Source organism: Corvus moneduloides, chromosome 3 (assembly GCF_009650955.1).
Source record: "Corvus moneduloides isolate bCorMon1 chromosome 3, bCorMon1.pri, whole genome shotgun sequence".
NCBI lineage: Eukaryota > Metazoa > Chordata > Aves > Passeriformes > Corvidae > Corvus > Corvus moneduloides.
Genome location: NC_045478.1, coordinates 80,562,250 through 80,586,607, shown reverse-complemented (window position 1 = coordinate 80,586,607; position 24,358 = coordinate 80,562,250). Strand labels below are relative to the sequence as shown.

General features: G+C 38.4%; 1 protein-coding gene across 1 annotated transcript; it reads left to right on the top strand.

Moving 5' to 3' along the window:
• The first annotated feature begins 16,028 nt into the window (after positions 1-16,028).
• On the top strand, positions 16,029-22,953 carry LOC116440984 (sulfotransferase 6B1-like). The gene is made up of 7 exons (XM_032102396.1): positions 16,029-16,359; positions 17,824-17,963; positions 18,628-18,717; positions 19,361-19,487; positions 20,290-20,384; positions 20,896-21,052; positions 21,992-22,953. Exons 1-7 carry the CDS (start codon positions 16,158-16,160, stop codon positions 22,120-22,122), a joined length of 942 nt encoding a protein of 313 aa, XP_031958287.1. The 5' UTR covers positions 16,029-16,157; the 3' UTR covers positions 22,123-22,953.
• Positions 22,954-24,358: the final 1,405 nt, after the last annotated feature.

Here is a 24,358-nt window from a genome sequence, read left to right as displayed (position 1 = left end):
AAGTCCAACTGAGTACAGAGGGAAAACTTGCACTTGTGTGGCAGCTCTGGCCTACCAGAGGTCTCACAGCTTGAAGGAGCTATGGTCATGCATTTATAGATTGTCAGATGCAGCAGTATTAATGAGTTGATAATTCTCACAGATCAACATAGCCTTTTTTGTTGACAGCAAAATCTTATTAATAAGTTGTTTCACTGCTCCTGTTCTATTTCTTCTTTTCAGTAGTCACCAACCAAGGTGTTTGTTCTGTAGTGTATGTGTTTTCCCAGACTGATCATGAAAACTCACCATCTCTGTCTCCTTTGCTAGTGTCACATATTCTCTTCCTTACCTTGATTCTTGAGTTCAGTTTCACAGATGCAGTTTTTCCCTGCACCCCCCCAAATCTGAGACCAACCCAGGCTACCACAGAGGATTCCTTTTTCCCACTTTCAATTTAGATGATACCAGAAAATTAGAAAAAAACAAGGCAGACATTCATTTAATTATTGGAAGAAAGAGGAGACCAAAGTTTCCCTGGATGTCCAATGTGCATTTTCTTCTGTGCTTTCTCTGCTGGTGTAAAACCTTGGGTTTTTTTCCTGAAGAGGTTGGGGTAAAATGGGATGAGCTTTGAAAGTTTCTGAAAGACATGTGAGAAATTTTGTGAGAACTCTGCTGGCACTTTGTGATTTCTAGTGAAGAGAACAAACTCTGAGAGCTCCACACTTCTGAGCTGAAGTCTGGTTAATATTTTTGAGCCTCTGTTTGCACAGTTATAAGAGCAGGGATATCAAATAAGAAGATTCAAACTACTGGAAAATGTTTTGGAAAATCTAACTGATTGTCCCATAACTCTGTTAAACACATTTCTGGCATCAAGCTTGTCCAAAGACCAAGAAAAAATATCTTCAATGTCAGTAGCTTGCAATATATCACCTATTACTTTTCAGAACCAGATTCTGGGGATCAAAAAATTTTTGATTTTTTTTTTTCAGATCTTAGTGACAGTGAAGGGTGTTCAAATCATTGTTGAAAGTCGTAAATTCTGATTTTTGGAAAAAATGCCAGGAAAAGCCACAGAGAATGAGAATATTCTCTCTTCTGCGAAGAGAAATTACCACAGGTACAACTGTCCACACATGCCACTAAAATGTCCCTTTGAACTGTGATGTAAACTGTGAAGATGTTATTGAAATGGAAGTTTTTGGGATGGTATATATTAATAGATATAGAATTTTGAGAAGACTGGTAGTAGTCTTCTTATTATGGCCTTCTACATATATATAGATAAAGAAGATTTGTCAGGAGAAGGTCTTGTATTGGATTAACATATAAACTGGAACAGACTTTTGGCCTCAGGGAAAAAATGATTAAAAAAGAAGAAAGCAAAGAAACTAAAATCATTTATTTCCTTAATGCTGAAACAGTTATGTTTTTCATAAATAGTTTGCCCTTGTGTCTTTTTTTCTCTCAGTATCAGCTTCAGAACGATAATGGGCTCCAACAGAATAATTCACCTAGTTTGGTTTCCAGTAAGTGCAATACGTGAAAAGAATCTAAGCCTAATTATATCAGCAGTGTCTCATAAAATTATTCAATTCCCATAAAAATACATTCATTAGGATTTTATCTTTGGGACCAGGCAGTATTCTCGGTCCAATTCCATTTCAACTACTTCTTAAAATCGAAGCACCTGAATCTTTCTCAAACCTCACAGTCTTCAGTATGAAGGACAGCAGGTGGATCTGCCCTCTCAGAATACAAGATTCATGTAATGTGTCATCTGTAATCTGATTTTTCCTTTTAGGTGTCAGCAATACAGCAGATGAGAACTTTTCTAATGGAAAAAAGTTTGATCAGAAAGTACTCCGAATGTCTCCAGAGCTCCAGAGTTATATAATAATAGTATTTCCTCTGTATCTTTACATAAAAATTCACCAAAACCATGCTACTGTCTTAATTCCAATTTTTTCTACATTCCAGGCTAGATTCTCGTAAATGAAATAGGTATACATTCAGTGTATGTATATTCCACCATGTATTTGCATTCTGTATTGCATAAACATGGAGTAATTTTGCTGTGATTCACACCAGTAAGATTACATAAGCATCAAGGTAGAGTTCATCTTATGATATTTCAAGTATTCTCTATATTCATCAGATGGTGAAGATCTGATCTAGGAAATCTCTGTCCTTGGTCAGATTGCAAAGCCATCTGGGCACAGTCCTGCTCAACCTCATGCCAAGGTCACCAAAGGCAACTTCTTTGGCAATGAAGTTGGACTAAATGATCTCCTGGACCTTCTCTAACTGCAGGCACGTTGTGTTTCTGTGATACAAGGCAGTCAAAGGTAGCTAAAATCTCCTCTATTGAAGTGGCTCAAATATCTGTCATTAAAAAATGGCTGAGTCCCTGCTCCCATGTTGCTGCTACCTGGCTGTTTCAGCAGTTCAACTGTTGAACAATGGTCTCCCTTTTGATGCTCAGAACCAAGTATGTGACTGGAGATGTTACTTCTGATTGGACTGCAACTCTGCCCAACATTATCAGGAGTCAGGACTCAGTTCTATTCCTTACTGCTCCCGTACCCTGTAGTGATCTGGGCTTTTATGCAGGGCCCTGTGTTGAATGACAAATAATGAGGTCAAATTTCTGCTGCTTACCCCAGTGATGAACTTCAGGTACCTATGAAGGTTAGGGAACAGCAGGCTGGTGGTAGCTGTTGTTTCCATTCTGCTAAATCTGTGTAATTTAGATAATAAATAATGAAAACATTTCATGTAGAGGAAAATTTTTATGTTATTTTACTCTTTTAAGCATGGGGAAGAAAATAAAACTGGATAAAACTCATGAGCTTTATACTATGCTCATTAAAGCTCTAACTAGGGTAAGGCTTAAAAATTTTTGTTATCTTACTCTTTTGAGCATGCAGAAGAAAATACAACTGGATAAAACTCATATGAATTATATCATGCCTATTAAAGCTCTAAGTTAGTCAAGGCTTCAGTCATGACTTCAGTAATTAAGTACTAATCATAATGGCTATAAAAAGGAGGGGAAAAACTTTTTTCCCAACCATTTTTTCACATAGTTGAAAGTGGCAAGATCATTTTCACTCAAATTCTCATAAAAATATAGCCTCTGGCAACAAGTCAAATTCTAAGCCTAAGAGGCTTTGGAATGATTGACAGAATTGACATGATCCATTCTTCATAAAATAATATGAAACAGTACTCACAGGCCCTATAAGTACATCCACCTAGAGCAGGCTAAACCTCTCTATTTTTAAATATAACTGTCAGCTAAGCAAAGAAACAGTGAAATAAAAGCCTGAAAACTGATGCTTTCACCAACTGTAACCTGAGAATGAGCTTAACTGTGTACTTTAAACAAACATTGCATAATAGAGCATATATTGCAGCTCAAGCAATATTTTAGATTAGTTATTTTATTTATGCATTACAGGATAAATATTGATTCTGGCTAGACTCCTGTGACACGAGGCCAAGTTAAAATGAAGTCTTTAAAGAATATGGATCATAGAACAGACCAAAGTAGCATTTAGCCATGTGTCCTAGTGTGGACAACAAAATATCCAGCACATAGTAATAATTCCTCAAAATTGTTTCCTAGTCTCCAACAATGTGTCACCTAAAGACATCTTGAATCTGGAAGTTCTTGTATTTCACAGCCCTCTGAGAATTTATCTTTCATGAGGCTGTTGCTGCCCTTTGAAAGCTTCTTAGCCTTCTTTAAGGCAGTGTCCTCCAGCAGGGTTTTCCTTGAACTGGTTACATATTTTTAGGATATATCAAGAGCTATGGCTCCTCTTGCTTCTAGCATGGCAGCTCTTCATTTATATAATGCTTCTAGTGATAAAATACCAGTCCAGGTTGTTAGTTTGCCATTTAAAACACTTATGTATGGATCATTGTTTACAGAATATAAACATTTTAGTTTACCTCTGAGAACAAAGTACTGCTGATACACTTGCCCATCTTTGTATATGGGACCTGCTATCACCTTCCCGTGCCAACTAGGAATATTTTTTTTGCCTAAAGTGGCATTAAATGTTGACTAGTTTACAAGATGGTTTGGGTTGGAAGGGGACTTTAACCATCATCTAGTCCAACTCCCAAGTTATTCCATCTAATCATACTTTTTAGGGAAAGGCAGGTGTCTGAAAAAGCACAAGGAGCACTTACAGTCTGTTAATCTGCTGCCTTTATCACAGTGACCCATAGACCTCACCCTCACCTCACTCCATTGAGTGTCCATTTTATCAGTCAGCAAATCTCTTTTCAGGACCCTGCCAGAATGCTGATATTTCTGCTGCCTTCCTCCTTCTTCTGGACCCTCTATTTTATTGATCTGTGTACCCAGGCCAAAGCTCTGGTGTTACTGAAGTAAACTGAAAAGACCATCATGGAGAGTCTTGCACTGTTTATCAAATGTGGGTGTTCTGAATCTCCTCCCTCAGAGTATATGAAAAACATCCACATTCTTCCAAGGTTAGCCAGCCATGTTATCATATTCATTTACAGGCAAAGTATGAAGCCTAATTTCTCTTAATTATCTCATGCCCAATGACCATATGCCAGAGGTCATGTTAACAGTGATGAAATTGGAATAAACACCTGACAATATATGGTGCATGTTAGCTGTCCTTTGAGTTATCATTAAAAGCAGATTCCTTTATATTTCCTCTGGAGTCTATGGATTTCTCAGTGGAGTGGAGTCAGTGAGACCATTTTAAGTGACTCAGTTGCAGCTCATTTAGGATCTTTTTCTGCAAAGGACTGTGAAGGGCTGCCCGTTCCCTTACCTGAGAGGCCCCTTCAAGTTAAAAACACTCACTACAAGAAATAACCTATAAATAGGTAACCTCTGCCTTCCTCTGCTGCCCATGGTTGTTACACATCAATGGGGAATTTTGGAAAGCAAAAGGGAAGAGAAATGAATAGAAAAGTCTGAAACAGCTTTAGCTGGTGGGTTGAAAAAATCCGTGATTGCTGCTGACAGACCTGGTCTTCTACCTATGAGGGTTCTACCTACCCCACAACACCTTGCACGTCTGAAGTACTCAAAGGTATGAGGTCCTCTGAAGCTATAACAGATGATGTTATCCCAGCAAGCTTTCCTAAATCAGGTATGTTTTCTTGCTGCATGAAGAGAGTTGTCATAATAATGCTGGTAATCAGAACAGGCATAACACTAGCAATAATAGTAACAACAATAAGAAAACCAATCATAATAATAGTAATTACTACTAATAATGTAATTATGATGTTGTATTTACAACAATTAAATATTTTATTTGAGATTAATGAGAAAGGACAGAAATATTCTTACTTGCAAATTAAAAAAATTCCACCATAAACTTTGGTGTAAAGCTGTCTAATTTATTTTCTTGTGTATTACTGTATGTTGTAGACTTTTCCCTTCCTATAAACTATATCCTACATAGAGGGATCTGAATAATGCTTCCTGAGAAAATAAAAAAACCCTTTTTTGCATCAAGTCTTACAGTGTCAATAAGAGTTCTTTGTAAGTGGTGTTAGTGACTGGAGGAAGCTTTTTTGAGGAAAAGCATAGTTTGGAAATGGAGGAAGTGTATGAGGGGCACTTAGTAGCAAGCACTCATGCTAAAATATGATGTGTGTTGTAAAACCTGAGAGATAAACCGGAGCTGTTAAAGCAATTGTTTCCTGAGCCCTAATCACGATACACAGGACAAAAGTCGATGTTCCAGATAAGTGTATTTGGACTACAGCTGCATTTATAGTACCTACAGCATATATCAGATGTTAATGCTAAATGTAAGAGCTTTGGCTTACTGAGAAGTTATTAACTTATTGAGCAGTATTATAATTAATCGCACACAGAGGAATCTAACAGTACTGCTTCACTTTATGCCTTCCTAATGGAATATTCAATTTCCCCTTTTATGAATGAATTCCTCAGTCTTTTTAGAGTAGTGAAGTGTATTTTACACCTAGAGACCGCTCTAAAAACTATCAGTTCAGGTTACTTCTTGGCAAAAAGATTTCTACCGGAGTTAAGCTTTCATACAATTACACTTCAAATAAATGGACGTTTTGTATTGACTTAATTGAAATCTGAATTAAATCTGCATTAAACACTGCTAAGAAAGAAGCTCATAACACATTAGTAGCTCAATCTGTTTAAAGTATGGTTATGTTCTTAAGGGCAGAATATCAACCTCTGGCTTCATAGCTTTGGGCAGTATAGATGCATGTCTAGGAGCAAGAGTTTTGTAAATTCCCTGCTAGGCCATGTGCTTCTTTGCAAGTCTATATCAGCAGAAATCTGATTCTTTTTCAGGTATCATGCATAGCATGCCAGCTTGAGCCTCCTGGTTTACTTTTTTAACCGAATAAAACTGGTTGTCATAAACCAAACAGATGATGTTTGTGCATGTCATTTGTAGATTTTGCTTTTGTTGTTCGTTTTGTCACTACACAATAAAGCTACAGTTTACTGCAGCTTTGCCTTTGTTTCATGGATTGCTAACATCATCTAACATACCCCAGACCTGCCTTGCTACAAGGTTTGCTCCTGGAAGCAGGAGGTGGACCCTTAGCCATAATTTTGATGTTTACATCACTGAGTGGTATCATTTAGTCACCTACAGGTAACAGCTCTTTTGGATAATGTTGGGAATATTTTGTAATCACCAGCGTTTGCTTTACGCATTAAGACATTACTGTAAGGAACAGACTGGGCAGATACTTACTTGACTGGCATGAATGTGGAAGAGTGATGGGTAGATGTTCCTGCCCTAGACTTTGGTCTTGGCTACTTTTTCCCTCCGCTCAAGTCTGCTCTGAAGTCAAAAGTGAGGCACTAGTCCCAGTTTTCTGAGACTCACTTGAGCAGTGCTGGGAGCGGAAGGTGACTTGCTATGCCATGTTGTCTTGGGGTGACTTTATGATGTGCATCCCATATCGCTGCCCTATGCCCAGAAATTAATTCTTGTTTCTTTCTATGCCTTTAAGGCTTTCTATGCCTTTAAACTGAGCCTGAGAGGGGGAAGGAAAAACCCTGACCAAAACTTTTTCAAAGCAGTTTGCAGCTTGTTCAAGGTCACACAGAGATAGCGACTTTTTTTCCCCAGCCAGCTTTCAGCCAGTTTTTTTTCAGTTTTTTTTCTTCTTCTCCGGAGAGAGACTGAGAGTTGAACTTTTTTTCCTTCCCTGGAATTTCGGATTTTTCCCTTTTTCCGTGGATTGCTTCAATATCAGAACACATTGGGAGGACTTTCCACTGGGCACAGAGGGCCTGGGCCTGGCCCAAGCCCCAGCTCTGAGGAGAGCAAAGGGAGGACTCTAACACTTTCCCAGGTTTTTTCTTCACAGCAAAAGATTTTATTATTTAGCATTATTATCCTTTTCCCGTGTGTTTGGTAAATAAATAGTTTTATCTCCTTCACTTTCCTTCGAGGAAAATTTATTTTTCCCGAACCTGGTGGGGGAGGGGTGGTTGTGCCTTCTCTCAGAGGATATATCTCCAAATTTGACCAAACCAGAATGCGTGTATATGGTAGGTAGAGATTTTCTGTGGGAGGGATGTGTCTTTGCTCAGACTGTGCAAGTCTGCCGAGGTTTTCTCGGGGTGTTGGACTCTGGGGCTTTCATACAAGCTCAGAAGAAACTTCTCAGATAACCTTCAGTTATTCTTTCACAAGCACACCCTGTTCAAGCACAGAAAGGCTTGGAACAGCCGCTGATGCTGTGAGGTCAGTGTGCTGGCCTGAAGGACACCTCTGCCTTCCCTGGGAGTGAAGGACACCTCCGCAGGCACCTGACAGAACTCAGCATCGACAATGCTCATGCAGTGACGCAGCATCATTTTCCTCCAGAACAGGGTTAAAGATTCTGAGAAAGATTTTTTTTTTTTCCCTTGCTACTGGCTGCTGCAGACAAAGATAAGACATGGCTCTGAGCCTTATTATAGGACCTCTGTCTTAGCTGTGGTCCCAGGAATGCTTTTGTCCTGCTGGTTCCCTCCAGACAAGGAGAGAGTGCTTCCAAGAAACCTGCCATGCATTTATGCAAGAATTCTTCTGCAATAGTTAGTTCCCCACATAACAGATGACAGGTTTTGCCACCTGCTCTTTGCAGTGTTGCACCAATATTTCTGTGGAGTAAATAAAGTTCACAAATCAATTAATTAAAAATTCAATACTTATAAAAATAAGTATGCTATTTAATACAAGAGTGCTTTGATATATAAAATCTATTGCTTCTCTCATGGGGGCATTTCTTCAGAGCAGCTCTTCACCCCTCTCTTCAAAGTTATGTTTTTCATTTCTCCCTCACCCTGCAATTCTCTAACCTGATAGCATTCAAGTTTGGGGGAAAGGATATTTTTTGCATTTCTTCCACTTCCACAGTGTGCTTTTACTTGATATGTGTCAGCCTAGCTGGAGACCACTCTATTTTTGCCCAAGTCAACAGCTACTAAAGGTTAGTGAGAACTCAGCTGGGAAGTGTGGCAGTTAAGACCTAGTTAGTGAAATATTTTCCAACTTTACAATCTGGTCTGTGTATTATAAGGCCTTCATTAAGGAGATGTGCTATTTAATCTGAAGTGCTTTGTATGATATAGTAATCATTCTTATCTGTGTTTCTTTCAGGTAAAATCCATTCATAACCTTAAAGTATGTCACCAGTTCATTGGAGAAAAGGGTGATCCAGCAAAGCTAGTCTTGATGGCCTCTGGTTGGTGGCCTTACTCCTTCCTGAGGCATTGAAGGATCCCAGTTACCAAGTATCTTCTGCTGCTGGTCATGAGACAAAGTGTGGGAACAGCACTGGAAATAACGAGGAGTGAAAAATAACATACTAACTTGGCACTCTACACTAGCAGAAGCATTTTTGTTGTCTTGTTGCACTGACTTTTATATCTCAGCAATTCTAATGCAGTTAGCACCTACAGCTGTTAGAAAATCACTATATAAAATGGGAAACACAGGTTTCAAGCCATATGGTGGGACAGATTTGAAACTGGTGTCTATGCCATCTTACTATCATAAAGGACTCCTCCATTACTGGATGGAAGAGAAAGGCCAGGAGGACTGAGCTTCAAAAGCAGTTCCTCAATGCTATGCCTGGTACATCAAGGAAAATATAAACAGTTTAAGAATACTGTAAAACAGGATGGTAAAATCTGTTTTAAAAAAGGAGCTTTCTCATTAAATATCTGTATTCACTCTTCAAAGGCAGCAACTCTGGGGTTACTATGAAGCAGAACAGTCATAAATATTGGCAGAAAATTACTTAAATGAGATAAATTGCTCACTTAAAAAGAGACAGAAATGTTGTCTTTTCCAAATGTTATGTGGAAATTTATTTCATGAATAGATCAGTGAGTCTGGTGACCTGTGCTACTGCTGACTATTTTTATCTTGTTTTGGATGTAAAATCCCTTCAACTTTATACAGAGAAGCAAATCTCAGTATAGAAAACACACTTGACTTGGGGAATATGGAAAGAAAGATGAAAGATCATGTTAGGATCCCAAAGGTGAATGGTGAAGATGAGGGAGTCTTGAAACTAAGAAAGAAGTAATGTGAAATAGAAAGAAGGGAGAAACTTTCATGGTTTTATGGCTGTGTTTTTCGTGAGATCAAAGGGTACTGTGTATTTTGAATAACTAAGCTATAAAAGTTCCTCATATTGGAGATTTGAAGAGACAGTTGTCCAGTATCAGGTGTATCAAGTGGAATACAAACACCCCTTTCCCCTCTAGGAATTAATCTGGGGGTATTGAATGGAATCTCACTAGAAAAGATGAGAACCAAGCATTCCTGCTGCAGCTCAAACTAAGTAATTAATTGATGAAATGAATCAAACCTGCTGACCATATGAAAAAAGAAGAGAAAATCATGAGGGGATATAAAAAACCCGTGGATTTTAAATTTTTTTTAAACTTTATGGTGAGCACTTGACATTTGGCCCATGGTGAACACATCTGAGCAGAGTACCTTGGCTGAGCACTCCTGGGAAGCAGGCCAAGAGTCAATCAGGCACACAAATGGACTCACTGCTTGTCTCTGGGGATTGCCTGGGCACTGCAGAGGAATTTCAGCTAGTGTGACATGTATATCATTGCAGAAATAATCTTCTGTATTCATTAGCAATGGGTTTCCTCAGAAAGAAAATAAAGTGCAGGAGTTTTGCATTTGTTAATGATGAGATGCTGCATGAAGCTGGAGAGGACAGATGGACAGTTGTGAGATACCTGTATTCAGACTTGCAAAATCTGTTTGTATGGCTACCAGAAGACATACTGGAAAGCCAGATACTGATACAATGGCTTTGCTAGCCTGTGTCTTGCAGGGCTTGAATTGCCTGTTTGTCATCAGCTTTGTCCCTGAGGAAGTGGTTAGATATCTTTGTATTGGGGTCTCCATGTGGTCCTTCTAGAAAAAATTGTTTGCTAAGGCTCAGTGCTGCACAAACGTTGGAGTAAGCTTGGGTTTGTTAGAGGTGATGCTACCAAAAGATCTATGCTGCTAAGTTTACCCTGGAGGCAGCAGAAAAGCAGTTATCACACAGTGGTGATACCAGAGAGTGGTTAACCAGGTATTTCAAAGGAAGAGATGCTCAAAGTCTTGTTTCCCTCTCTGTTCCTTTACATCAACTCAAGTGTCCTGTTCCCTCCTCTCCGTACCCCGTAAGGGTAGGAGGGAAGGGAAGCAAGTCTCTGTGTTTTCCTCCCAGCTTTGCTTCAGCCCTTGTCCTTCTCCACAACACACCATATGGAGCTCAGTCAGATCTCTTGGTGCTTCAGAGGGCTGCAGGAGGTGAAGGAATTGGTAGATCATGGGTCAAGATCATAGGTTGTTATCGGTCATGCCCATGTTGGCCTGGTAGCTAGGCAATTAGCATTTGAATTAGCCCACAGGCCATTAGTTGTCAATTCTTCTTTAAACTTTTTAAAGTATTAATTAACAGTGCCATGACTGGAACTCAATAAAAGCCACTGAGAAACATGTTTTAAGAAAAATCAGAGAAAAACACTTTGTAGTTCTTTTTGCATGATTTTCTGGTCATAATACCATGATATTTGAATAAAACTAAATGTCTTTGAAAATTCAAGTGGAAAAAAATCTAGTTCAAAGAATGGCTTCAGAAAAAGAATTAAATTATCTTCTCTCTGTGAAAATACTTAATTTTGACCTTATGCTTAAGACCCAAGATGCAAGAATATACCCACTCCTGTCTCATGTGCTCTACTGAGCAAGTTGCATTGATAATCCTGATTTCTGCATTCAAATTCATATACTGAAAATTAAAATGCCTTTCTTAGTTTGCAAAGAATGTGACAAGACTAATTATTTTAATGCATCTGGATAACCTGTTTCAAATGCCTCTTTAATCAGCTTTATTTAGCATACTTCACATTTGCATTTTATATTCAGCCTCGTTTGTATTGCCTCATTACGCTTTAAATGACAATTATTTCTGAACTAAAGGCTCCAGAGCTTTGATTTTTTGAGGGGCATAGACCAAAATGGGATTAATGACAGGTTTGAAGGAAACAGGACATTAGTGCATTAGCAAGAATCAGAAAGTCCTCCATAATATCAGTGAGTGTTTTTCAACATTCTTCTTTGCTTCTTTCTTCCTGTTTCTTCCCCTTCCTCTTTTAATGTCAAGGTGTATAGATACACAGTGAGATAACAGATGATTTCTTCAGGTCACTGACTTGGTTCCTCACATTTATTTAGTAAAGAAGTTCTTGCCAGAGACTTCCAACTTTTAAAATCCATATCACTAATATAGCTGGGAAAGATCAGATAAAACGAACAAGCAAGGAAATAAATTTCTTTTGGTGTGTCATGGTTTAACCCCAGCCAGCAACTAAGTACCACACAAATTCTAACTCAGTTCCTCACCCTCCCCTGCTACTGGTGGGATAGGGAGAAGAATCAAATAGAGGTGAAACCTGTGGGTTGAGGTAAGAGCAGTTTAATACTTGAAATAAATTATAATAAAAACAAAATTATAATTACTACGAATAACTAATAATTGTTCAAAAAAGAAAAAGAGAATAAAGCCCAAAAGGAACAAGCTCTTAACAACACAATTCCTTGCCACCTGCTCACCAATGCCCATCCTGTCCCTGAGCAGTGATCATCCCCTCCTGGCCAACTCCCCCCAGTTTATTTACTGGGCATGACACTCTATGGGATATGGAGTATCCCTTTGGCCAGTTTGGGTCAGCTGTCCCGGCTGTGCTTCCTCCCAGCTTCTTATGCACCTGCTGGCTGGCAGAGCATGGGAAACTGAAAAGTCCTTGACTTGGGATAAGCATTAATATCAACAACTAAAACACCAGTGTGTTATCAACACTATTCTCATCCAAAACACAGCACTCTACCAGCTACTGGAAAGAAAATTAACTACATACCCACTGAGACCAGGTGATGGTTTGGGGAGATTGTTAACATGCATCTTTAGGCTAGAATACGATTATCTCTCCAGCATTGTGTGTAATGACATTCTCTGTATTTACTGGCTTGTTCTTTCATATTAGTTTGTGTAGTATTAACAGGAGGGAGAGGGTAGTTAGCCATTTCAACTTTGGCAACTAGCCAATACATTAGTAGAGATGATGAAAGCTGTGGAAAATTGCTTTTTTCCTACCTTGTTCCAGAGAGGGGGTTACAAGAATGGAAACTCTCCAGAGACAGCAAAGCTGAGCCCAAAAAAAGCTGTGAGAAGAAAGTTTAGAAGAGATGTGGGAAATCTTGGATAGCAGAAAGACAGAGCAGGGGTATGCTTCTGTAGACAATCTATAGTGGTCTAATATGATGCTGTGGTGAGCTTTGATCTGGTCAGGGAAGGTGACCATCACAAAAAAGACTACAGTTCAAGAGGAGAAGAAAAGATGAAGGAGAATCCTAGAAAATTTTACAACAGATTAGTCCTCCGGCCCAAAGTGTTTTTTAGAGAAGTCAAGAAAATCAACCCTGATCTTGTACTGAGGTTTAGTTATTTTTCATCTCTGTTTCAGTATTTCCTATACTGTAAAGTCAACATTAGTAATGTCATGCAGGCTGGTAAATAATTTGTTTAGTGGCCGTTGTTTCATACCTATCATGCAATCCTGACATAATAAGTGCAATCATGAAAGGCTGTTCCCCTGCATTTCTTAATGTGTCTATACCCCAAGACAGCAGCCCCTTCCAGTCTTCAAAACGTTCTGCACTGATCATTTTGATGGGTCATCTTCACACCAGGACACTGGGTCTGAAGCTCTCCTGGAACAGTTGTGGAAGGGTCCTGCACAGGGTCCAGTCCCTTTTTAAGAGTCCTTAACTTGTGTTCCTCTCTGCCTGAGCTCCTCTGGGCTTGTGGATACAGGCCTTTGATGAGCTGATGTCATGGGAGTGTCTGGGCAGGGTACCTTTTCGATTCCCCCTTCATTGTCTTAATGTGCTCCTTTGTGGGTGTGCAGACAAGCTTTCATCACATAACCTAAGGCATCCTACCACCCTGGGCTCTGTTTGGAGGCTTTGATTCTCCTTTGATCAGACACACACTAAATTATTCAAAGGGAAAATGCCACATATGACATTTCCATTATAGAGCCAATTCTATTTTAAGCCCTGCTTTTCATGGGCTCATTCAGAGAAGTCCAGGGAATGTCCCTATCCCTGAAGGCTTTGCTTTTTGAATTTTTGTTGTTGTTGTTGTTGCAGATGAATGATCAGGGGAGTTTTAAGGTACCTTCTTGAATGGATCTGTCTTAATGGATCTGTCTTAAAACGGAGTAGGTAATTTTAGAGGACTAATTTATGGAAGCCTTCTCCAGAGTTTTACTGAGATAAATGCAGATCATAGAAACAATTATAAAAACATACGTCTTCTTATTCAGCACTTGGGAGAACATGTTTTGAGGCCTTCATTTTTTGAGGCTGTTTCATTTAACAGGGAATGGATCTGCATAAGCAGATCAGTCCACAATGAAAGGGCCAGCTGACAGTTTCCTGTAGCTATCACAGAAAAGTCACCAGCCTCCTTCCACAGAGCTCCACAATCAGGAAAGACCAGGTCTGGTAAGCATGGGAAGTCAGAAACCTTCAGAGGAACTGTGGTGGCTTGAACAACAAATACCATTGATCTGGAGACAATCAAATCCTTTAATCTGTTTTTAATCTCCCTATTTTTAAAGCTGCTTCTTAGGAATTTTAAATCAAGCGATGTTTTCTGTCAGTCTCTGGGTTCAGTATTTGGCAGGATCAGAGGGTCTTGTATCACATGGATGGAGAGAGGGACTCTCCTCCCACCTCCCAGCTCAGGTGTCATGGTGGATGGCTGTAGCAAAGGCTCACATTACTAAATCTTGATCCTGCTTCTTTTTTTTTCTCCAAGAAATTTAACTCCCTTCAAAATCCCTCCTCATGACTTATGTCTTCTAATTGTTTTTTCCTCCACTAATACAGGGTTTGGGTTTTTTTGCTGGTTCCTAAGGATAAAACATGCCTCCCAGAAATAATTGGCTTATTACCCTTTCTTGCAAAGATACAATGGAAATCCTCCGGAAGTTTCTTTGGAATATTTTTTTGAATTTTGGAAACTCTTCTCCAATGCTATGCTGCTCCATGAAAGACATTGATAATTTACATACCATTTTCCCTCTTTTTCCACCCTTACGGGAGGACTGTCCCAACTAATTTTTTTGCCAGCAGGTAAAAAAACCCAATTAAACATATTTTCTTATCTTCAGTCCATGAAAGTTTAATGCCAAGGGAAGGTAAGGAAGAAAAATTAAGCAAGCTGCTTTTTGTTTTGCTAGGGTGGCCAGTTTCACATCAAGAATCAGCAAAGGTGCTATTTGGGACAGCAATTTTTAGCTGATGTCAGTGAAATGATGCAGATGGTGCCAGCTGGCTGCTCTTTGACACAGGTGTCCTTCAACATATGGATCAGGCCATATGATATCCACCTGTTTCAGATTATGCCTGTACATAGGTAGTCTTTCTATGTTGACACAGTTTTACAGAAAAAAGGGAGATGAAAGGGAAATAAAAGATTTTGTATGGACTGAAAAAGTTGATGTAAAAATGTAGGGCTAGATCATCCCACGAGCACTGCATTATGCCTCAGGCACCAGGCTTGAATCCCTCCGGGGAGCAAATGGAAGAAGCACCCATGGTCCTCTTCCTTCAAGTGCCCAACAGGCAGCATTCAAAAGATGGAGATTAGAAAGGATAGCATGTAAATGCTTGGCATAATTTTTTGGGGGAACTATTTTCTCGGTTTTGTTGTGACCCATCCATCTTCTTGCCAGAGACTTAAATATTGAACCTGAGCCTAAAGCCAGTTCTTTTGCTGAGGTCAGTGCAGTCAGAAGATCATCATCTGAAGTGCATGACAAACACTGATCACTGTGAACATGTAGCTGCAGTTATATTATTACCAACTCCCTAATGACTAATCAGTTGTTAAACAATGATTGAGCTCATTAAGGAAATGTATAAATGAGTAATTTTCATGTAACCAGCAGAAAAACACACCTCTGCAGTGCAGTCTGAAGCGTAGCCAAGGAGTGCACGTGCTCTCCTGGGCATGAGCTGGAGGGAGCAGTCAGCCACACTCAGGACTTTCCACAGCTCAGTCTCTACTGCACTGAACATTTTCTCTCCCAATCCCAACACATTTGATCTTACTTTGGTGAGAATGATGAGTGATGTATCTAAAAAAAAAAAGAAAATCCCAGCAGAGTGAGTACTGGAAAGAGAACTACCTTGAGGATTTTGATCATGACATTTAAATTCCAGTCTGCAACTCATGTCATTCTATTTTGTTATATTCTGTTCATAAACTCTGTGTTGTAATCACAGACGTTTTGGCATGATGTTTTAAAATTATCTAAGATCTTTATCCTAGAATGCAATTGCATTTGGCTGCTTATCTTGTTAATGTTCAACTTCTATTGATTTCAAAAGGTTCAAATTACTTAAGGTCTTTGACTGGAGCTGCATATTTCTTTACAGGTTCATGAAGAGTAGGAAATTATTGTCCATAGGATCAAGAAAAACCTCAAATAACAAAGCAAGCACCTAATAAAGGGCAATCTGTGGGTTTCTCTTTCTACCTAGCACTTCACATTGTGACAGTCTGTGTGTGTGAGAAGAATGGAGAAGCCCAAGAAAATATTTACGGATCTCGTAGATAAGGCAGTAGCAGCTGCTAACTCAATGCATCGTGATGAACTGCTTTTTTCTTACAAAGGAATTCGCTACCCTATCACCATTTGCAGTCCTGAAACATTTAAAGCCTTGGAGTCTTTTGAAGCCAGAAGTGATGATATAGTTTTGGCGGGATACCTTAAATCTGGTGAATATATATATTTTTTTTTCTTAAATAAGGTTCTGTAATAGCAAGTAATAAGGTTTGTACTAAATATATGCAATGTATGTTGTATACTGCAAAATATTATATATTCTATGAAATAATATATATTTATAATAGAATATACTATTTAGAATGTTCAGAAATTTTGTAAAAGTTATTTCATTCTCAAAATGCACAACAAATTAATTATGAATACATTATTTGTGAAATTTTCCAAAAGACTTAGAAAGACAATCTGATTTTCTTTTCTGTAGCATATAAAGGTTTTTGTTATCTTTACTTTTAATAGTTATGGAGTTAAATGCACAAACTGGAGAGAATTAAAATACAGTTTTTTATGCCAGAGATAACTAGATCTCTTGATATTACAGGATCTGTTCTCACATTTAGATTTGTAAAGTTAAGAGCTTTATGTTTTTACACAGAATGGAGCTTTTGGTACCTTCAAATGCTGAATATTCCTTAGTTTATTTCACATAGATGTCAGGAAATAGCTATCAAAAATATTTCTGTTGTCCTTGAAGTTATTACACTGTTCTTTAATTACTGCAAAATCAGACGAGATCTTTGCTAGGGTTACATGTTTACCCTACATATTTGCTCCTTCTGCCTGAAAGCACTGGTCCACATCAGAGCCACAGGTTTGGGTTAGATGTGCCTCATATCCACTTTAATCTAGCTGTTTCTCTCTTCCAGCAATTGGTCCACTGCCTTACAGTAGACAGCCACAGCTGACAAGATTGTCAAGTTTTTGCTTTTTTACTGTATTTTCTTTCTGAAGAAATGTTATGCACTTCAATGCAGTTGTTAAGACTGTAATGAGAAAGATGTAGGAACTCAGGGTCCAGAAGTCAGGAAATGGTAAATTAAAGATGGGAAATCTATAGAGGCTCTTTGATATGTTTTGAATAAAATCATAATAAATGGGTATAGGAAATGTCACTTCACAGAGCTTTTTCCTATTGTTAAAGAAAATGAGTACCTACAGCACAATTTTCAGATCTAGTTCAGTTCCTGTGTTGAAGTACTGTGACCCATCTTTCTTCCTAAAATAATCCAGCACACCAGAAAACCCCTAATACATTAGGTTTTAAAGCACAGGTTTACCACCCCAGCCTCCCTTATATTTGTCACAATAAAATTTATTACATTAATGCAGGCTTTCCTAGTTGAATCTTAGTGGTTCTTCTCCTTCATTAGTTGGTTTACAATATACAAGTTAATTTATGGTGTACTGAACCATTCAAGTTGGAGAAATAGGTCCTTATGAGGAGCAAAGGAAGGACCTTGAGAGGTGATTGTCCAGGTAGTCAGCTGGGATTGTATCACATGAAAGGAGGCCAAGTAACTCACCTAGTAGTACTATCACCTCTTGACTTCCCCGGCAAACCCATTTCTGGTCATTCTAAAAGTTTTACAAGCAATTCTGTGTTTTTCTTCTTTCAGGCACAAACTGGCTGAGTCAGATCATAAATGACCTGATAGCTGTATCTAAAAAGAAAACACAGGGTAGGGAAAGCAATGTGAATGATGAAGAACTAGGAGAATTTCCCTACCTTGAAGTTGGAGATGCTGAGAAATATGAGGTAGGAACAGAATATGTATGGAAATTATCAAAATTATATGCTTCAAATACGGAATATACAATGTATGAACTATTCCATTGTTTGATAAGAAATTTACCACTTCTCTTTGTGTGGCATCTGGTCAGGGTGAATCTCATTCAGACTGCTAAAAACTGAGGGATAAATGAACACTTCAGTGGGAGTGAGAGGAGCACATACCCGTGAGATACACAAGAACTTCAGAAATTCAACATAGCATCTTTTGTATTTAAGAAGAGCTTCATGAAATGTCAAATAATGAAATAGTAGCTTTTGTCTCTTTTACTAGCTCTTCTGCCTCACCCCCTCTCTCAGTCCTTGAGCTGCTTCAGCTTTCACACATAGCCAATCTGTACCTTACCTCTAGATTTGATCCCTTGTCTTACAGAACTGAAGAGAATTATCACTGCAGAGAATTAACAATGGATAGTCTTTTTCCAATTGTTCAGGGGCTTTGGAAGATTAGAGCTACTCAGAGCAGCCCAATAATATCCCAGGGCAACTCTCACCAAAAAAAAAAAAAAGAAGCACTTCCGTCAGCCAATAACTATTGATAAGTTTATCAAGGCAATATTTTAGCATAGGTTACTGAAAAGATTATTTGTACTAACTGAACTGTCTGCTTTCCTCCTTCCAATTCTTAAAGCGAATGACCAAATTGCCTTGTCCAAGATTTATGGTTACTCATCTTCGTCCTGAAAATCTTCCCAAGTCTATCTTCAAAAACAAAGTCAAGGTGAGTGCTCATTTTAATGTATTAAAAGCAAACACTCCAACAGATATTTTTTAAAAGCCAGTGTAGTACTTTTCTGCCAATTTTCAGAATCACTCTTATACTTAAGTGTTTAGCCTGGCCATTTCTACATGCCTGTTTAAATAGTGCCATTCATCTCACTTAACTTCAGTTTGTCCTTATTGGCACCTTTGTGGCAGTTTCCACAAGAGAGTTGCAGGGCTTAAACAAATCCTCCAGAGGCAAAATGTATTTTGGCATGATTTCCTGTGGGAGGAATTTTATGGCATTGTTGCAAGTGAGGACTTTGATGTGTCAAATTTCAGAGAGAATTTCTATTTTTGTGATTTTTCCCTGATGCCTAAATTATGAGCTATGCTTGTATTGAGCATAATTAATTTGGTTCATCTGTAAAAGATACTTTAATAATTATAGGCAACCACCTTCTCATGGTACCAAAGCAAAGTTAAATACTGCACCTTCTGAATGCAGAATGAAACTGCTACTTCTGCAAGTAGCACATGAGGTATTAGAAAACCCCAACTGCAGTTATAAAGTATATTATTATTATTATTATTATTATTATTTTTAATGCTATAGTCTGCTATGTCTTTCTCTACAAATAATTAATTTAATTTTTTTCTAGATACTGTTACTGCTTCGTAATCCAAAAGATGTAGCTACATCTTTTTACCATTTTTCCAATGGCATCGCTACTCTTCCCTCCTATGAGACCTGGGATGATTTCTTCACAGATTTCATGACAAAGAAATGTACAGTATATTTTTCTGTCTGTGTGAATCATCTGTCTGTGTGATTTGTCTTTGCCTCAAAACCCTTGTACTTCAGTAAATCAGCTTCACCAGGATTTTTTGGTTTCCAGTACAAAAGCAGAGATTAAAGACAGAGAATTAGAAATCTGAACTGAAATTTACTGTACTTGTCTTACTGCTTGAGGATAAATATTCGTCAAAACTGCACTTTCACAAACTCTTTAACTTGTAGTACAGACTGATATTTTTCCTGGAAGAAGCAGCTCTTCCTTATCTCTGTCTTGGGTCCTCTTTACCCTTCCTCTCCCATGTCCATCATCTTGTGTCCATGGAGTCATATCATCACCTCCATGCCAAATTGGATGAAAGGAATTATTAGGACTAAGTCTAGTGAATTAAAAAGTGGACTAAGTCCAATGTATTAAAAAGAGAGAAAACAATACCACTGGTTTAACATTACGAGTTTATCACAGCACACGGCCAGCAGAAGGGAGGGTTCACCAAGGTTTTAGACCGGATTAAGGGAGTCTGCAAGATGGTCTGCAAGATGAAAACTTTTGGGTGGACTCACAGTTCTCTTGAAGTTCTAACAAGTTTTACTATTCTTACTTACAAATGGCATCATACGCCTGAGCCTGGAGCAAAAGCCATAATTCCCACAGAAGGGTGTAAACTCTGCCATAGATATGATTAATAAAGCCCTTGGCTGAGACGACTTAATGAGTAAGTCTTGGTTTATTTTCTAAGGAGCTCGTATAATCTTCATTTTTGCTTCATCTTAGGATTCTTTTGTTTTATTTAGTGGCCTGGGGATGCTACCTTGAATACCTTTCTGAATGGAACAAATACATTGATGAAGAAAATATTATGACAATAACTTATGAAGAGCTAAAAGAGGTAAGGTTATCAGTAGCTACAAATATTTTATACTTCAAGGGACATTTTTTCCTTAGCCAATTCACTATTACTTTCATGTGGGGTATTCAAACTGTGTGAGACAGATTCTTGTTTTAAGGGAAGAAAAATTGAAATTCAAACTCCAAAGCCTTCTTAAAATTTTGTTTGTGAAAATGATTTTCGTTTTTTATTTATCTGTGATATAAGCCCAAATAATTGTAAATCTAAATCCCCACTAAATTTTTTTGGAAGGAGCTTTTATGTATTCAACAGTATAGCTTTTGCTCACCTGTAAATCATGCATAATACTTTGTAATCTATAGGAAGACAGCTCATATCTCCTCCAAAATAATTAGGGAGAAGAGCGACACTGTGGACCGCTTTAGTCCTAGTGAAGTCTATGAATATCCTATATATGCAGCCAGCAGAGAGATATAGGGAAGTGTAACCACCTTGGAAAGAGGCATAATTTGTTTGAAAGTCATGTCATATGTTACATACCTCTTTCCAGAATCGTGCCCTGGGTGTGAAAAACATAGCTGCTTTCTTGGGAATTCCTCTGACTGAGGAAGAGCTTCAGTTTGTGGCAGAGAGGAGCAGCTTCCAGTCTATGAAGAAAAACTCAGAGAATACTCATGGGGCATTTGGTGATGTTTTCTTTCGCAAAGGTAGGAAGCTCCAAGTGGCTCACGGGTAGAAATGTCACTCAAGAACTTGGGCCATCCTTTTGTTCTTTTTTTTTGCACTCATATTAGCATTGCAGGTTAATACCAAGCAGGTTATCACTGATTTTCTTGAGAAGACTATTCAAGGAGCACTGGTGAGGAAGGTACCCAGCAAGGCTCTAACAGCAGAGCCACTTCTAGAGGCTCACAGATGACTGGCAGGAAGGAGGAACTGTCAAGTGTCTGAACTCCTCTCCCCCTCTGTGCCTGGATCACCAATTACCCAGCCATTAGATGCCTACCTGAGCAGGCAGCACCGGGCCAAACTCAGCCTGAGTGGTGTGACCACACTTTTTAGGAGAATATAGGAATCTCCTGAAATGGCCACTGCCAAATTCCTGTTCACTCTTACACACTGGAAGTAAGTCAAGCAATCAAGAATCCAGGTACACACAGGAGAGGAAACAAAAGAGAACACCTTTTGCAGTGTAGTGTAGGGGACACAGACATGAGAAGGGCAACGTGGTTGTCAGAATCTATTTCTGCATTTTACATTAAAGAAGTAAGTGGATAAAACCTCAAGCTGCCAAAGAAACAGAAACCCAGCTCTGCCTCCTGAAAGATGATTCTTAATCAATTCTTCATTTTCTTCCACTTTGCCAGTCATAACTGACTGGAGTAGAGAGATGTAGGGAAACAGGACTTTAGGCTGCCTTTTTCAACACAGTCACCTAAAGAGGACTATGTTATTTTGCATTATAGAAAAAAGATTATTCACATATATGTAGCTCCACTGATTTCACAAAATGATATTAGTGTAGAAAAATGTTTTATCTGAAAATGGATTAACAGTATTCTGTGTACAATGCAATAAAAATGACAGATCTCCAGAATAAAAAATAACATTTCTTGGTGTTCAAGAGTTTCTTTGCTTCTTTGAAGGTGTTGTAAGTGACTGGAAGAATATTTTCAGTGAAGATCAGAATGAGAAAATGGACAAAGCATTCGAAGAACATGTAGCAGGAACTAAACTCGGAAAAAAGTTGAAGTATGACTTGTACTGCAAAGCCTGAGGAGTAATGAAATGTGGTTAGAACAAGAACTTTCCAAGGCATACTCAAATCATCTGAATGCTATGTGCTAGAAAACTAGATCAAGTGATCTGAGAACCTTAGAATTTATTGTAAGAATCATTGCAGCAGCCTTTACAGTGACAATGATGAGTAATGGCCTTTTGTTTTATGGCGAGCTCTTTGGCTACACTCAATTGCTAAAGAACATGTCAACTAATCATATTTACAAAAACTCAACAGCCCTGCTCCAGTAGCTATCACCTGGAAGGAAATGCCCTTTTTTTTTTCTATCCAAATTCTATCTTTCTGGACTATTTATAATTATTTAGTATGTAGATCATTTTTCCTTCAAAAATGTTTTAAATCAGGCAACACCTTCACAGAAGATATCACTGGCAAAAATATGGGTATGACGGAAGCCTAATGATATCTTCCATGAATTCAGCACAAACTAAATCAAAGACAGAGGGAGGAGAAAGAAGGGGAATACGGATCAATATTCTTGAGGTTTTTCATCGCTCTGAATGCAAAACATCAAGATGGATTTCAGATTATAGGCTGATGTTAATAGGCAAGATTCACTCAGAGGCACTGCTTTTTATAGGATCATAGAGCAGCCCAGGTTGGAAGAGACCTTGAAAAATCATCTGGTACAGGCTTGCCTGAGAAAGGGAGCCTAGATGAGATTCTATCTAGATATCATGTCTTGAAAACGTCCAGTGATGAGGATTCTCTCATGTCCCTGGAAGCATTGTTCCAGCAAATGATTGTTCTTGCTGTAAAGAATTTACTTCATATGTCAAGATTAAACTTCTCCTGTTGCAACTTGAACCCACTGCCTGTTTTCTTTTCCACGTGGTGTCTCATGAATAGAGAGCCTCTGTCCTCTTTGTAGCTGCCCTTTAAGTACTGGAAAGTGTGATGAGGTTGTACCTGAGCCTTCTCAACTTTGTGGTCCTCCCTTGGAACACCTCCGGTTTGTCTGTGTCTCTCTTGAAAATGGCTTTATTGAGATAGTGGGATTGTCAAGAGTGATGGTGCGAGACATTACTATACCCAGCTCTATTGTACTGCCATTGGTATTTGCCTCTCTAGACAGAGTATTTCAGACTTGTCCAGAGACCAACAGCCACCTGTTCTGTAAATAAAAAGCAAAATAAGGTTCTTTCTGTATAGCTGAATTATAAACAGGAAAAAACAGTTTATAGATCCATCACCTAAGCAGATAAGACATAAAACTAAAAGATACACTTGGAAAGAATAAAGTATTCAAAGACTTTTTGCTTCATTCTTCTAAAGCTGGTTGGTTCTGCCTGGACATATGTGGGCATACTGAGTTTTGTAAAGAGATAGGAATGCTAGAAGTTGCTATATATGTTTCTAGAAGTTTAGCTATATATGCTAAATACAGTATTTAGAAAAAATGGATGGATTCAAAAGCAGCGCAGCAGATAGTCCTGGTGCAAACCATCTTTGAACAATTACAGGTTATCTGTAATAAAACAGAAAGGTACCAGATGCCTGGAGGAGAACATAATGATAGCCGTGTTTAAAAACTTGAGAAGGAAGAATCAAAATAGATCACCTTAACTTGATACGTAGAAATGTAGTAGCAAAAATAAAGCAACCAACCATGAAACATTTTGAAGATAATAAAATAGTGAGCATACATCATGTTAAAGCAGTTTGTGATCCTTCTTAAGATAACCTACCTCTTGAATAAGGTACTGACAGAAAATACAAGAGGTGCTAGCATTGGGGAGGGCCTGAAATTATGTGACTAAAAAGACACAAATTTATGTGGAGATGGTAATTGTACAAATGTGGTTAATGAAAGTACTGAAAGTAGACTTATGTTCTTAGAAATTCATACAATAGCAATAAAAGGCATTCAGAAGCATTGTCAGCAGTAGCAATACTTTCAGGAATATCCACTTAGTTACATGGATATTATGAACTTGGTTGCAATAGTATGCTCATGGTCACATTCATATACTGGTTGACAACAAAAATGGGAGGGCAATTAAAGCAATATCCTTTAGTGGTGAGTCCTAGTCATATTCAATATTGCTTTTAACACTGGTGGGCAGACTAATGTCATATACTGTATCATAAATGACTGACATTTAAGTCTGGGGATCAGAATAGAGGGCTGAAAGTACTAGGGAAAATGTCAGAACAATTTGAAACATAACAAATTGAGAAGATTAGGGAACAAAAACTTTAGTAAAGGTAA